Source organism: Petaurus breviceps, unplaced genomic scaffold (genome assembly GCF_028583685.1).
Source record: "Petaurus breviceps papuanus isolate PSGF00001 unplaced genomic scaffold, PetGlider_PUasm1.0 186, whole genome shotgun sequence".
NCBI classification, from domain to species: domain Eukaryota; kingdom Metazoa; phylum Chordata; class Mammalia; order Diprotodontia; family Petauridae; genus Petaurus; species Petaurus breviceps.
The window spans coordinates 29,856,074-29,868,653 of NW_027185798.1; the positions used below are offsets into that span (position 1 = coordinate 29,856,074).

Consider the following 12,580-nt stretch of genomic DNA (forward strand, 5'->3'; position numbering starts at 1 on the left):
CCTCCAGAGCTCCCACATCCTCCAGTGCTGCCGAATCCTCCAGAGCTGCCGCATCCTCCAGAGCTGGACACACAGCCAGAAGAGACAGGAGCAGTGCAGGGAGCCTGGGGAAGGCTCTTGGGGGGATACTTAGGAGTCTGGCATTTGGGAGGGGGCTGGTACTGCTGCTGGCTTTGCTGGTAAGACATCTCTTCGTGAGTTTAGTAAACCTGAAAGACAATAAGGGAGTTTTGCAGATTCTTGAAACCCAGGGAATCTTTCTAATTTTTCCATTTTGAATCAATGTACACTGTGAAGATGAATCATAACTTTAACACATTAGTATCCAATAGTAATCTAATAAAGTTTATTCCTAAAGACAAATATATTCAGGGGAAAATTTGGGGAACAGGGAATGAACATCTAACACTAATACTGAGGTTTAGGAACATTTTGTGAACATGTCTATGTGGGCTGAGAGACAGCATTGTGTCTTGGCTAGGAGCCAGCCTCAAACCCAAGAAAACCTTGGTCAAGTCTTGTCTGTGACACAGAGCACCTGTGTGACCCTGGACAAGTCAAAGTCTCTCAATGCTCTGGTCAAATTTCTAAGACCATAGGAGCTGCAGAGAAGGTGCCAGCTTGCATTGGTAGAAAGAGTTTCATCATATAAGGGGTTTCTTATGCCAAGGTAATGAAATGTTCAGGCCTTATGAATGGGTAAGTCACAATTTTATAAACTTTGCAGCTTCTCTCTTTACAAGCATACTCACATGTATGTGTCCTGGAGGAAAAGGAATTATGACCTCAGAATACCAAGGATTATAAGACACCTCAGAGTTTCTAGGAACTCAGACATCTGCTGCTCCCTCCCCCTCCAAACATTAAGATCTTGGCTTTTCTTCTGGGGAGACCCAGAGTGATTCTCCATCAGTTTAGAATAATAGTCATGCTGATGATAGCATTTTTTTTTATAGCACTTGAAGGTTTGCAAAGAACTTTACAAATATGATCTTGTATCACCCTCACAACAATCCTGGATTGTAGGTGCTATTATTATCCCCATTTTACAGATGAGGATACTGAGGCAGAGGGAGATTGAGTGACTTTCCCCACAGTTAATTCCTATGTGGGGCAGGATTTGACCTCGGGTCTTTCTGACTCCATCTCCATCACTCTATCTAATGGGCCCCAAATCCAAAGTAAGTTTCCCTTCTTCACCAGCTGCTGTACTTCTTGTTCAGCTACCCACCATGTTCTTCTCTGCCCCTCTCTCCTTTTCCAATCCAACCATAAATGTTTATGAAGTACCTACTATCTGCCAAGTACTGTGCTAAGTGCCTTATTTTCTCCCTTTTCTCCCTTCCTACTCCTCTCCTGCCCTGCTTTGTGCTCTCCTTCCTCTCCCCCAACACCCTTCTCCAAGCCTTCTCAGGCTGTCATGCAGACACTCACCCTGATCACAGACACGGACAGGAACTCTCTGCTGAAGAACCAGAGTGGATGAGGAGCCAGGGGCAGGGACACCTTTTATAACCCATCCCAGGCTGAGTTGTTGGCATGAAACCAGCTCTCTAGAAGGAAGAGTGCCTTACCCAAACCATGGCACATGTCAGATAATTCTTGTCATTCTTCAGGATATCAGTCACAGACATGAGTCACTACATGGACCACTGAGTTGGAAAAGATGATTGATATCATCTACTCCAACCCCCCAGTATACAGATGAAGAAACTGAGAATTAAAGAAGATAGAGGACTTGCCTGTGGTCACCTAGGTAGTATATGGAAAAGCTAGGATTTGAATCTAAGTCCTCCATTACCAAAATTAATGCTTTCTTCATTACAGTAGATCATGGTAGAATTGAGGTATCTCTTCCTCCAAGAAGAGGTTATAAAGAAGGTGCTTTCAGAAAGCTGTGTCTTTTCTGGGAATTAATGACCCCCTCCTCACAGAGAAGTTTGAGGAATCCCCAAGACTCTACTTTCCATCCCAATTCTCTCTGCTCTGAACCACTGAGTACTTTATGTTGGGTGGGGGGAACTGGCTTTTTCATTCACCTACTTTTTCATGCATGCCCTCACTCATTCAAAACGCAAGAAAAATGTATTGAGTCAGTACTATGTACAAAGTTCCAAGTCTTTGGGCTTCTGGGAAAATAAAAGGTAATGAAGCAACCCCACATCCTCAGGCAGCCTGTAAAATTGTAAATGGCAGACAAGTACACAAATAAATACTGTGCCCTATAGATCTAGGAAACTGGGCTTGTGAATTCACTGGCATTTGGAATTGCTTAGAGCAAGGGTCCTAATCTCCTTGTGTACTGACCCCTTTGGCAATTTGGTGCAATCTAGGAACCCGTTAGTATATTTTGAAGTAGTATTTAGTAATAATGTTTTTTTAATATATTTAGTTTTATGCATTTAGTATTGTATATTTTTATGTTTTTAGATATTATATATATATATATATAAGATTACAAAGGAAACTAATTATATTGAAATAGTTATCTCTTTTTTCTCAAGTTTATTCAATTCATATTCAGAGAAAGAACTATGGAGTCTGAGTGCAGGTCAGGTTGAAGCATTCTTGTTTTCTTTTCTTTCTTGTGGTTTTTCCCTTTGGTTCTGATTCTTCTTTCACAACATGACTAATGTATAAATATGTGCAATATGGTTGTACATGTATAGCCCATATCAGATTGTCTTGGGGAGGGGGGAAATTTTAGAACTTGAAATCTTACAAGAGTGAATGATGAAATCGAAAAAGAAATATATGTATAAAAAAGAAAAAGAAAAAAGTTTAATCAATCAATAAACATTTATTAGGTACCTACTGTATTCCAGGCACTGCAGTAAGCTCAGGATGTGATCCATTACATCAAGACTTAACTCCTCCCCTACACGATGCATCTCCTTCTATCAATGCAGGCCAGCAGTTTCTATTCAATGTATAGACTTAGATGTTTCCTGAGCACTTGGGAGCTATGTGATTTACTCACTGTCATGCAGCAATTCCGTGGCAGGGCCTGGACTTGAAAACTGGTCTTCCAGGTTCTTAACTTAGCTTAGAGAGCAGGGAATAGGAATTCTCTACTGTACACAGACCCTCTCTTCTGCATCATATAATGTGGGGAAATGCTTTCAGAAAGGCATAGACAACATACTATAGGACAAGGGCTGTTACCTTTGTGTGTCTTTTGAACCTTTTTTGTGGGGCTCATGAGTAACCTCATGCATGGTCCATAGGAAAGCCACAGACCCCCTTTCAGAATAATGTTTTTAAAGGCATAAAATAAAATATACAAGATTGCGGTGAAAACAAATCATAGTGAAATATAAATGATCATTGACCAACTAACTGAAATATCTTTAGTAAATTTTAAAAAAAATAGTTCACATATCCCGTTATAGGAATACAGTGTAGGGCAAAATCTTGTTTAGCTGAGGTGACTAGGGTCTTCAGCATGTAGGATGCAGCCTTGAAGGATGACTTTGCTCTTAAATATGTTGTCCATTAGTGTCCCCACCAATTTCTGATCATATGTACAGAATAGCCCCTGTGGAGGGGAGGATGTGAAATCAAGGGTCTAACAATGTTCACACTAATTTTATTCCCATCTCATCCAAAACACTTCTTTTACATCCAAGAGGAATGAGATGAGTTGCCTGGTCTTCAAGTCATGAGTGACAGCGCAGAGCTATGAGGCTGGATCCTCTACCTCCAAATTCCATGTTTCTTGAGCCATATCATGTTGTCTCTCATTCTACAGACAGGGATTTCTTCATAATTTCTAGGGATGACACAGCTCTGACAGAGGTGTGACCATTCTAGGACACAAAAGAGCACCTCGAGATGTCTTCCTCCCCTCCCAGCATAGAGTCATACTCTAAAGGTCAGTCACTTGTGCACCTACACACCCAAGTCCATTTCTTCCTATTGCATCTATGTCCTCTCTCTTTCATACCCACAGACCTGTATAGATTCCTAAGCACCAAACATCATCCTACCCAGAGCAGCCATTCTCTCTTCTCTATCATTGTCACCTCCACCAAAGAGAGGCGAAAAACAGGAAAGCCATGATGCAATGCATTGTATCAGTCCTGGAACAGTCTAAAATATCTCACTTGCCCCCATAACAGAATGGGACAGTCCAGCTGCAGACCCTTTATTAGCTTGGTGGGTTTTTTTTAACCAATTTTTCTCTGAGAAAAACAAAAGATCTGGCTGCCCATATAAACCTTCGTTGCCGTTGAGTTGTTTTCCAGTCTTGTCTGACTCCTCATGACCCAATTTGTGGTTTTCTTGGAAAGATATTGTAGTTTTTGCTATTTCCTTCTCCAACTCATTTTATAGATGAGCAAACTGATGAAAACAGGGTTAAGTGACTTTCCCAAGGTCACATGGCTAGTTATTGTCTCAGGATAGATTTGAAATCAGGAAGGGGAGTCTTCCTGACTCTGTCCACTGCACCACCTGCTGGCCCACTCCTAAGTCTAACACTATCTATATCGACACTATCCTGCCCCTCCCTTATGATGATGATGATTATACATAACATGCTTGGCTTTCTTTTAATTAAACTATACTCTGTTGAACTGGAACCAATCTGTCTAGTCACCTCAATTAGCCAGGCTTTTTTCTAAAAACCATTTTTCAGAGCAAAGGAAAAGATAACAAGAAAACAAATTGATTTTATTTAGAAAATAATCACAACCTGGGATCAATGTAGTTTTATTTGTCCCTTTGGTCTCTTTGGCCAATTGTTCTGGACAATTATTATTAATGCTCAGCCCCATGAGCACCATGGCCCTGGTGTCCTTCCCAAACCATGGTTAGTTCTATTTCATAGACTCTACTAAGGCAGGGGACTGAATGAATACACTGAAGAAAGGTTTATAGTCATTCATAGTAAGGGCTCACCCTTTGGCCTTTATATATACACCAAATCCAATGAGGCAGGAACCAACAAATAGTAAGCTATAGTTTTGGTAAAAAATCATTGGGTTTGTGGAGCATTAAACACACTAAACTGCATTGTTTCTCATGAATCCCTAGTTGGGTGCCCAGCTCCACCCCTGCCTTGATGGGTGACTTTGGATAATTGCCTTACTTGCCTTGATCTCAGTTTCCTCATCTGTCACATGAGGGGGTTGGAGGAGAGAAGTGGCCTCAAACTCAAATGCATATTGACTTAGAAAAACACAAATTAAGGGTATATATGTATGTGTGTATGTACATGTATATGTGTATAGTGTTATGTTTTTATTTATTTTGCCAAACATTTCACAATTATATTTTAATTTGGTTGGAGTCTCATTCTAGAGTTTTGAGATTAATTGTACCAATGAACTTGACCCCTCTGGACCAGAGGACCTCAAATCTTCTTTCCTTCACAGTGATCATTACAATCCACACTTATGAAGCACCCTAAAGTTTTATATTTAAAGCCCTTTCCTCTCAAAGCTCTTGTGATGTAGGTGGTTCAAGTATCATTGTCCATGTTTTATACAGTGGGGTAATGGAAGCTGTCCCCCTTTAATTGTGGAAGTAACTTAGGTTTAAAGAAGTTACTTGATTTGTCAGTGGTTACATAGACAGCTAGGTGTAGCTAAGGGATACAGCAGATAGAATGGAAGTCCTGAAGTCAGAAAAACTCATCTATATGAGTTCAAACCTAGTTTCAGATGACTACTAGCTGTGTAACTCTGGACAAGTAACTTATCCCTGTTTGCCTCAGTTACCTCATCCATAAATGAGCTGGAGAAGGAAATGGCAAACCACTCAAGTATCTCTGCCAAGAAAACCCCAAATGGGATCAGGGAGAGTCAGACACTACTGAGGCAACAATGACAGCAACAACAAAATACAGCTAGTAGGGGTCAGAACTAGAAATCCCACCCAGGGCTCCTGATTCTTGTATTCTTTCTACTATACACATGAGCTCAATCAATTGATCAATAAGCATTAATCAAGTGTTTATTCAACGTCAGGTGCTGTGCCAGCCATTGGACTCAATCCCTGTTCTCAATGGGTTTACATTCTAATAAATGTAATAAATGTATAAGAAATAAATATAATGGGAACAGTGTATAAGTAACTATAATGAAGCTAAATATGAGAGTTTGGAGAGCCAAATAATGGTTGGAAAAGTTTGGAAAAGCTTAATGTAGGAGGTCATTCTTGATTTGTGTCTTGAAGGAAGAAAGGTGGAAGTAAGGGCCTTCATACCAAACATCAGCTATAGTCTGAGCAAAGGCAGGATGACCAGACATCTACTGGGGACCTTAAAGAGTAATTTAATTGTCCCCAAAGCACAAAGTCTCAATTTTTTTTGTCATTGTCCTTATTTGTGTTTTTATATGTCTCCTTCTGCTTTAAGTGTTTTCTAATCTTTCTTTCCTTATTTTTATATTTTCTCCCCAGCCCTGGCACATAGTCAGTGTTCAATTGGATCTTGTCAACAGCCCTCTACTTTCAGTTGTGTAAGATTCCCAGGGGTCTTATCTCTAAGATGGGGGTTTTTCTCAGCTGCCCAACCCCAACCTCCTGACTGTGGTTTCAAATAAACTGAACACTAATTAATTAAATTGAGCAATTAAATTGAACACCAGACTTGTCTTCAGGGAAGGCTATTACCTCCTGTGTGAGAGCTTGTGGAGCCCTTTTCAGGACTGCTCATTCACCTTTGATGTTCACGCTTCACCCAACTCTCACCTGTGGCTCCCAGAAACTGTAATATGAGAAGAGGCCAGAGCCTGGTATACTATCTCAGCAGACAGGTTAAACCAGGTTGAGGGTGATCAGCATGCCTCAAACACATTGGTGAGTGAAGGGGATGCCTACCCTAAGCATGTGAAGACCTCCCCTGACTGAATGGATAGATGAGAACAATTTGTTTCAATAGTCATGAAGGCAGCAGAAGCAGGCACTGTGGAGTGCTTAGAGCTTGGGCCGACGTCAAAGACACAGAGGCCATCCTGTGTCTATCAGTGGATGTTTTGACTTCTGTCTTGACACTGGACTTCACTGGAAGAGAGGGTGAGACTGACAACTTTGTACGACTCTGTCTCACTTCAATTCAATTCATGTATGAGTCAAGACATCACCTGTGATATCTCTGGTCCTCTTTGAGAACCAAGGATGGACAACAGCAACACTAGACTCAATCATCTGGTCAATGAATATCTACTAAGTACCTACTATGTGGCAGGAACTTTGCTAAGTTCTGGAGATATGAGAAGAGGCAAAAGGCAGTCCCTGCCCTCAGGAAACTCACAGTCTAATTGAGGAGACAACAAGAAGACACATATGTACATATGAACTCTATGCAGGATAACTAGTGAATAATCAGCAATAGGAAGGCATTAGAATTAAGAGGGGTTAGGAAAGGATTTCTGTAAATTAGATTTTAGATGAGACTTGAAGGAAGCTAGGGAGCCAGGAGGAACAGATTGGAAAGAAGAGCATCCTGGGGGGCAGAGTGAATATGATGGAGTAGAAGCAGGACTTCCAAGGGGCTCCAGCTCCCACCTCCTCCAATTAATGTGAAATGTGACTCCTAACAAAATTTGGAGATACAGAACCCACAAAATGACACAGAGAAGCTAATCTCGTGCTGAAGACAGCCTGGAAAGCCGGCAGGAATTGGCCAGTGCAGCACTCTGGCAGCCAAACCCAGCCCCACTCAAGCCAGAGGTTTTAAACTCAGGGCAGTCCTGACCATCCACTGGCTGTTGGGACTTCAGGTCACCAGCAGCTGTGGTGGTTTCCAAAATTATCAAACCATAGATTCTAAGGACAAAGTGAGAAGTCAGTGCAGGGTGGATTTTGGGATCCAGTAGTTTGGGAGAATGGTCGGCTTTTGTCCCTGGGGTGAGAAGCTGCTGAGGTGCCATGCCTGTACAGGTACTGCCACATGGCAGCTTCAGCTCCTGACCTACAGAATGAAGGGGGACCAAGTAACCACTCTGAGGGGTAATCGCTCTTGCTTTAACCTGCTTGGATCTGGATTGCTGTCTAGGGTGGAGGTCCTGGGGTATGCAATCAGCTTGCCAGAGCGTGTGGTGGCTTCAGAGAGGCCACCCACTAATACCTTTGGCAGCTGAGAAAACTGCAGTGTTTGGAAAGAAGCTTCCCAGTCTGGTGCCAGAGTTGTACTTTGGCAAAAAGCTCAAAAGTTAAGCAATTGAGTGACAACATGAGCAGGCCAAGGAAGCAAAGTGAACACAGCAACCCAACTTTACACTCCTATTTTGGGGACAAAAATAATCAAAGCATGGAACAGGAGGAAGACAACAAAGTCAGAACTCCTGCACCAAAAGTTTCCATGAAAAATACGGACTGGTTACAGGCCATAGAGGACCTTAAGAAGGATTTTGAAAACCAAATAAGAGAAGTTCAGGAAAAATTGAAAGGAGAAATGAGAACAATGCAAGAAAATTATGAAATAAGAGTCAACAACCTGACTGAAGAAAACAACACCTTTAAAAATAGACTAACTCAAATAGCAAAAGAGGCTCAAATGTCAATGAGGAGAAGAATGCCTTAAAAAGTCGAATTGGCTAGATGGAAAAAGAATCTCAAAAGCTCACTGAAGAGAATCATTCCTTCAGAATTAGATTAGAGCAAATGGAAGCTAGTGACTTTATGAGAAATCAAGATACTATTAAACAGATCCAATCAAATGAAAAAATATAAGGCAATGTGAAATATCTCATTGGGAAAACCACTGACCTGGAAAATAAATCCAGGAGAGATAATTTAAAAATAATTGGACTAGCTGAAAGCCATGATCAAAAAAGGAACCTAGAAATCATCCTTCAAGAAATTCCCAAGAAAAATTGCCCTGATGTTTTAAAACCAGAGGGTAAAATAGAGATTGAAAGAATCCACCAATCACCTCCTGAAAAAGATCCCCAAAAGAAAACTCCTAAGAATATTATAGCCAACTTCCAGAACTCCCAGACCAAGGAGAAAATATTACAAGCAGCCAGGAAGAAACAATTTGAATATCATGGAAACACAATCAGGATAACATAGGATCTGGCAGCTTCTACACTTAGGGATTGAAGGGCTTGGAATATGCTATACCAGAAATCAAAGGAGATAGGATTAAAACCAAGAATCACTTACCCAGCAAAACTGAGTATCATGTTTCAGGGGAAAATATGGTCATTCAGTGGAATAGAGGGCTTTAAAGCATTCTTGATAAAAAAAAAATAGAGTTAGAAACTTTGACATTCAGATACAAGAAGCAAGAGAAGCATGAGAAGGAAAAAATGGAAAAGAAATCATAAGGAACTTATAAAAGTTGAACTATTTACATCCCCACATGGAAAAATGATCATTGTAACTTATGAAACTTTTCTCAGAATGAAAATAGTTGAAGGGAATATATATATATATATATATTTAGGAGGGTATATGGGCATATGAATACATATGTGAATGTGTGTATATATGTGTACAGGTATACATAGATAGAAGGCTCAGGACCAATTGAATAGGAAGGGATGATACTTAAAAGGTGCAATTAAGAGGTGAATGAGGAATATAATGAGAGGAAATGGGGAGAGACAGAAGTGGGTAAACTATCTCATGTAGAAGAAGCCAGGAAAATGGTCACAATGGAGGGGAAGAACAGGAAGGCAAAAGGGAATGAGTGAACCTTCTTATTGAATTTGGCTTAGGGAGGGAATGACATACACACTAAATAGGGCATCTCACACTACAGGAGAGTAGGGGGGAAGGGGATAAGAGGGGGGATGATGGAAGGGAGGGCAGGCTGGGGGGGAGAGAAGTTGGAATCACCCACTTTTGAAAAGGGACAGGATTAAAGTAGAGAATAAGACAAGTGGGAAGCAGGATAGGAGGGAGGGAAATATAGTCAGTCTTTTACAATATATCCACTATGGAAATGTTTTGCATAGCTACATTATGTACAACCTATAATGATTTGCTTATCTTCCCAATAAGGGTGGGTGACAAGGGAGGAATGGAATGAAAAAAATGGATGTCATTCACTATAAGCTTCCTCTTCCCTTCTCCTTTGCTTGTATCACTCCAATGTTCCTTTCATCCGATCTCACAGGGATGGCTTTGTGTAACTCTGCCTCACTTAAATCCAATGCATTCACAAGTCCTCACCCATCACCTACTATTTGTGATGTCATGGGCCTTCAAAAATGAAGAACAAACAACAATATGATGAAGTGGTTTTACTCCTTAGCAGGAGTAAAATTCTAGCTGCACATGCAGTCCTCTTTTCACCCCATATGCTCCACAGATAGCACCCCCCCTGCCATCCCCACTTCATCTATTTTTTTTAACAGTAAGTACCCTGTTGAGGCTGTGTGTTCCCTAACAAATAGGAAAGCACAGACATTTCTAAAGATTCCATCTAGAGCTTCCCCCAACTACCTCTCAGCATGAGTCTCTGTGCTCCAAAGTTCTTCCTGGAAGACCAGGAAGGTGAGAAATTGTATGACATAATTATCCTGAATTGTGAAAGAATTTTTTCATTCTAGAAAGTCTCATCCTAAGAGCCAGTTTGGGGGAACACCTATAGAATATGACCATCATTCCATCTATCTCACCAAATCAGAGAATTTTAGAGCTAAAAGTGACTTCAGAGGGCACCTAGTCCAACCCATGATGGTACAAGAATCCCTGTCACGTCTCAACTAAGATCTCACCTACAAGAAATCCTTCCTGGTCCTCCTTAGTATTAATGTCTTTCCTCCAAGATTACCTCCCATTTCACTGTATACATCTTATATGTACACAGAGTTTAAATATTGTCTCCTCGTTAGGTTTTGATCTCCTAGGGAGTAGGCACTATTTTTGTCTTTCTTTGTGTCCTTAGTATTTAGCATAGTTCCTTAGAAGGTGCTTATTAAATTCTTGTTGACTTGATTCTACAGTATATCCAGGAAGTTGTCACTGAGTTTTATCTTGAAGGTTTCCAGTGAAGGGAAAGCCTCTACCTCTGGAGGCATCCCATTCCTATTTAGTATAATTCACTCTTGAAGAATTTTACTTTAATTTCCTGACACCAAGCTCAGTTTGAGATCTTAGTAATGTCCACCCATTCCTCCCAACTTTGCTTCCTGGAACCAGTCAGAAAAAGTCATATCCTTTTTATCTTCACAAAATAGTCCTTTAAATACTTTAGGACTCCTGTGGAATCTTCAAATATCTTCAAATACTTTTGGTTAGTCCCCACTACTAGGTATTTTCTTCTCAAGATTAAGAAGTTTTCCAATTCTTTCTACCAGTCTTCCTATGGCAAAGCTTCTGAGTCCTGCAACATTCTTGATGATTCCTGTCTCTGATTGTTTTTTCCATTGCAAGAACATTCTTCATAAAAGGACCCTGAATTCTCTATGAGGGCTAAAGGAAGAGACTCAAGAAAGGGAAGGAACTGAAAGAAAGAAAAACATAAGAGACTGTGGAGACAGGGTAGGAAGAGGTGCTCTAGCGATTTGTTGATTGCTTTAGGGGGGCAATGAGGGAAAGTAACCTGTCCATGGTCACACAGTTAGTATATGTCACAGGTTAGATTTGAACTCACATCCTCCTGACTTCAGTACTTGTGTGCTATACACTGTGACCTCGTTGCTCTTATTTTAATGATTTAGTGCTCTTTAACTATGTCACTATTTATTATACCTATCATACTCTCTATTAGAAATATTTGGAATGTCTTTGCCAATCCAAAGATTGCTAGAGAAATTGTCAGGGAAAGATTTCTGTTAAGAGAAAATAGAAAACAAATAAACAAATGACTCAATTTCGCCTTTATTTTATCCTTGGAACTTGGAAAACCTGGGACCAGATTCTGCCCCAGACACTTACTGGTTGGGGCAAGCTATTTAACCTCTCTCAGCCTTGGTTTCCCCATCTGTAAAAAAAATGGGGATAACAATAGCACCTACTTCTAGAAATATCATGGGGCAATATATGGAAAGTGTTCTTCAATCTGAAAGGACTATATAAATGTTAGCTATAATTATTATTTGTATTGTCAGTTACTATTGTCCAATGCACCCCAAATATTTGTTCCCCTTTGATCTTCCCATTTCCCCATGATTGGACATCACACTATATAAAATTTTAAAAACCTTTAAATTTGTTCTTAGCTATCCTGATCTGATTCATCCCCTTCTGAGTTTTAGTATTCTTGGCTCTGTTCTCTAAGCCTGTGCCAAGAGGTCTTTGAGATGCTACCATCACCTATGTTCACAACTACTTTAATTTTTGAATGGCTCTCATTGTTAGGAAATTCTTCTTGATATTGAGACTAAAACTGCCAGTTAATAACATCTACCCATGGTCCTGGTTTTGTCCTCTAGTGTCAATGAGCACAAGTCTAACAGATTGCATATGAAAGTCTTTAAAAAATTTGAAGATATGATTCTAGATCCCTCTAAGTTTTCTCTCTCAACCAATCATCTTTCAACCTATTCTACCTTCAGAGTAGCATCTGGGATTGGACATCACCCTATAGATATGGATTGATCAGGGCAGGGGAAAATGAAACTATCACCTCTGTGTCTATAGAAACAATACCTCTATTCAGGAAGCCCCAAATCAAATC

General features: G+C 40.4%; 1 protein-coding gene and 1 long non-coding RNA gene across 3 annotated transcripts in view; both read right to left on the reverse strand.

Moving 5' to 3' along the window:
- LOC138162624 (late cornified envelope protein 3D-like) overlaps positions 1 to 1,547 on the reverse strand; it is a 99,356-nt gene extending 97,809 nt beyond the window's left edge. The window contains exons 1-2 of one of the 2 annotated variants that reach the window (XM_069089972.1): positions 1,435 to 1,547; positions 1 to 209 (exon numbers count right to left, since the gene is read on the reverse strand). The exon at positions 1 to 209 is cut by the window's left edge and continues 515 nt beyond it. In XM_069089972.1, coding sequence (XP_068946073.1) covers positions 1 to 188 — 188 coding nt within the window. In that variant the 5' untranslated portion in view covers positions 189 to 209; positions 1,435 to 1,547. The remainder of the gene's footprint in view (positions 210 to 1,434) is intronic. The other variant, XR_011168670.1, reaches the window with a different exon arrangement.
- Positions 1 to 12,580, reverse strand: part of LOC138162631 (uncharacterized) — a 311,452-nt gene that overhangs the window by 192,191 nt on the left and 106,681 nt on the right. The gene's annotated exons all lie outside the window — the stretch shown is intronic.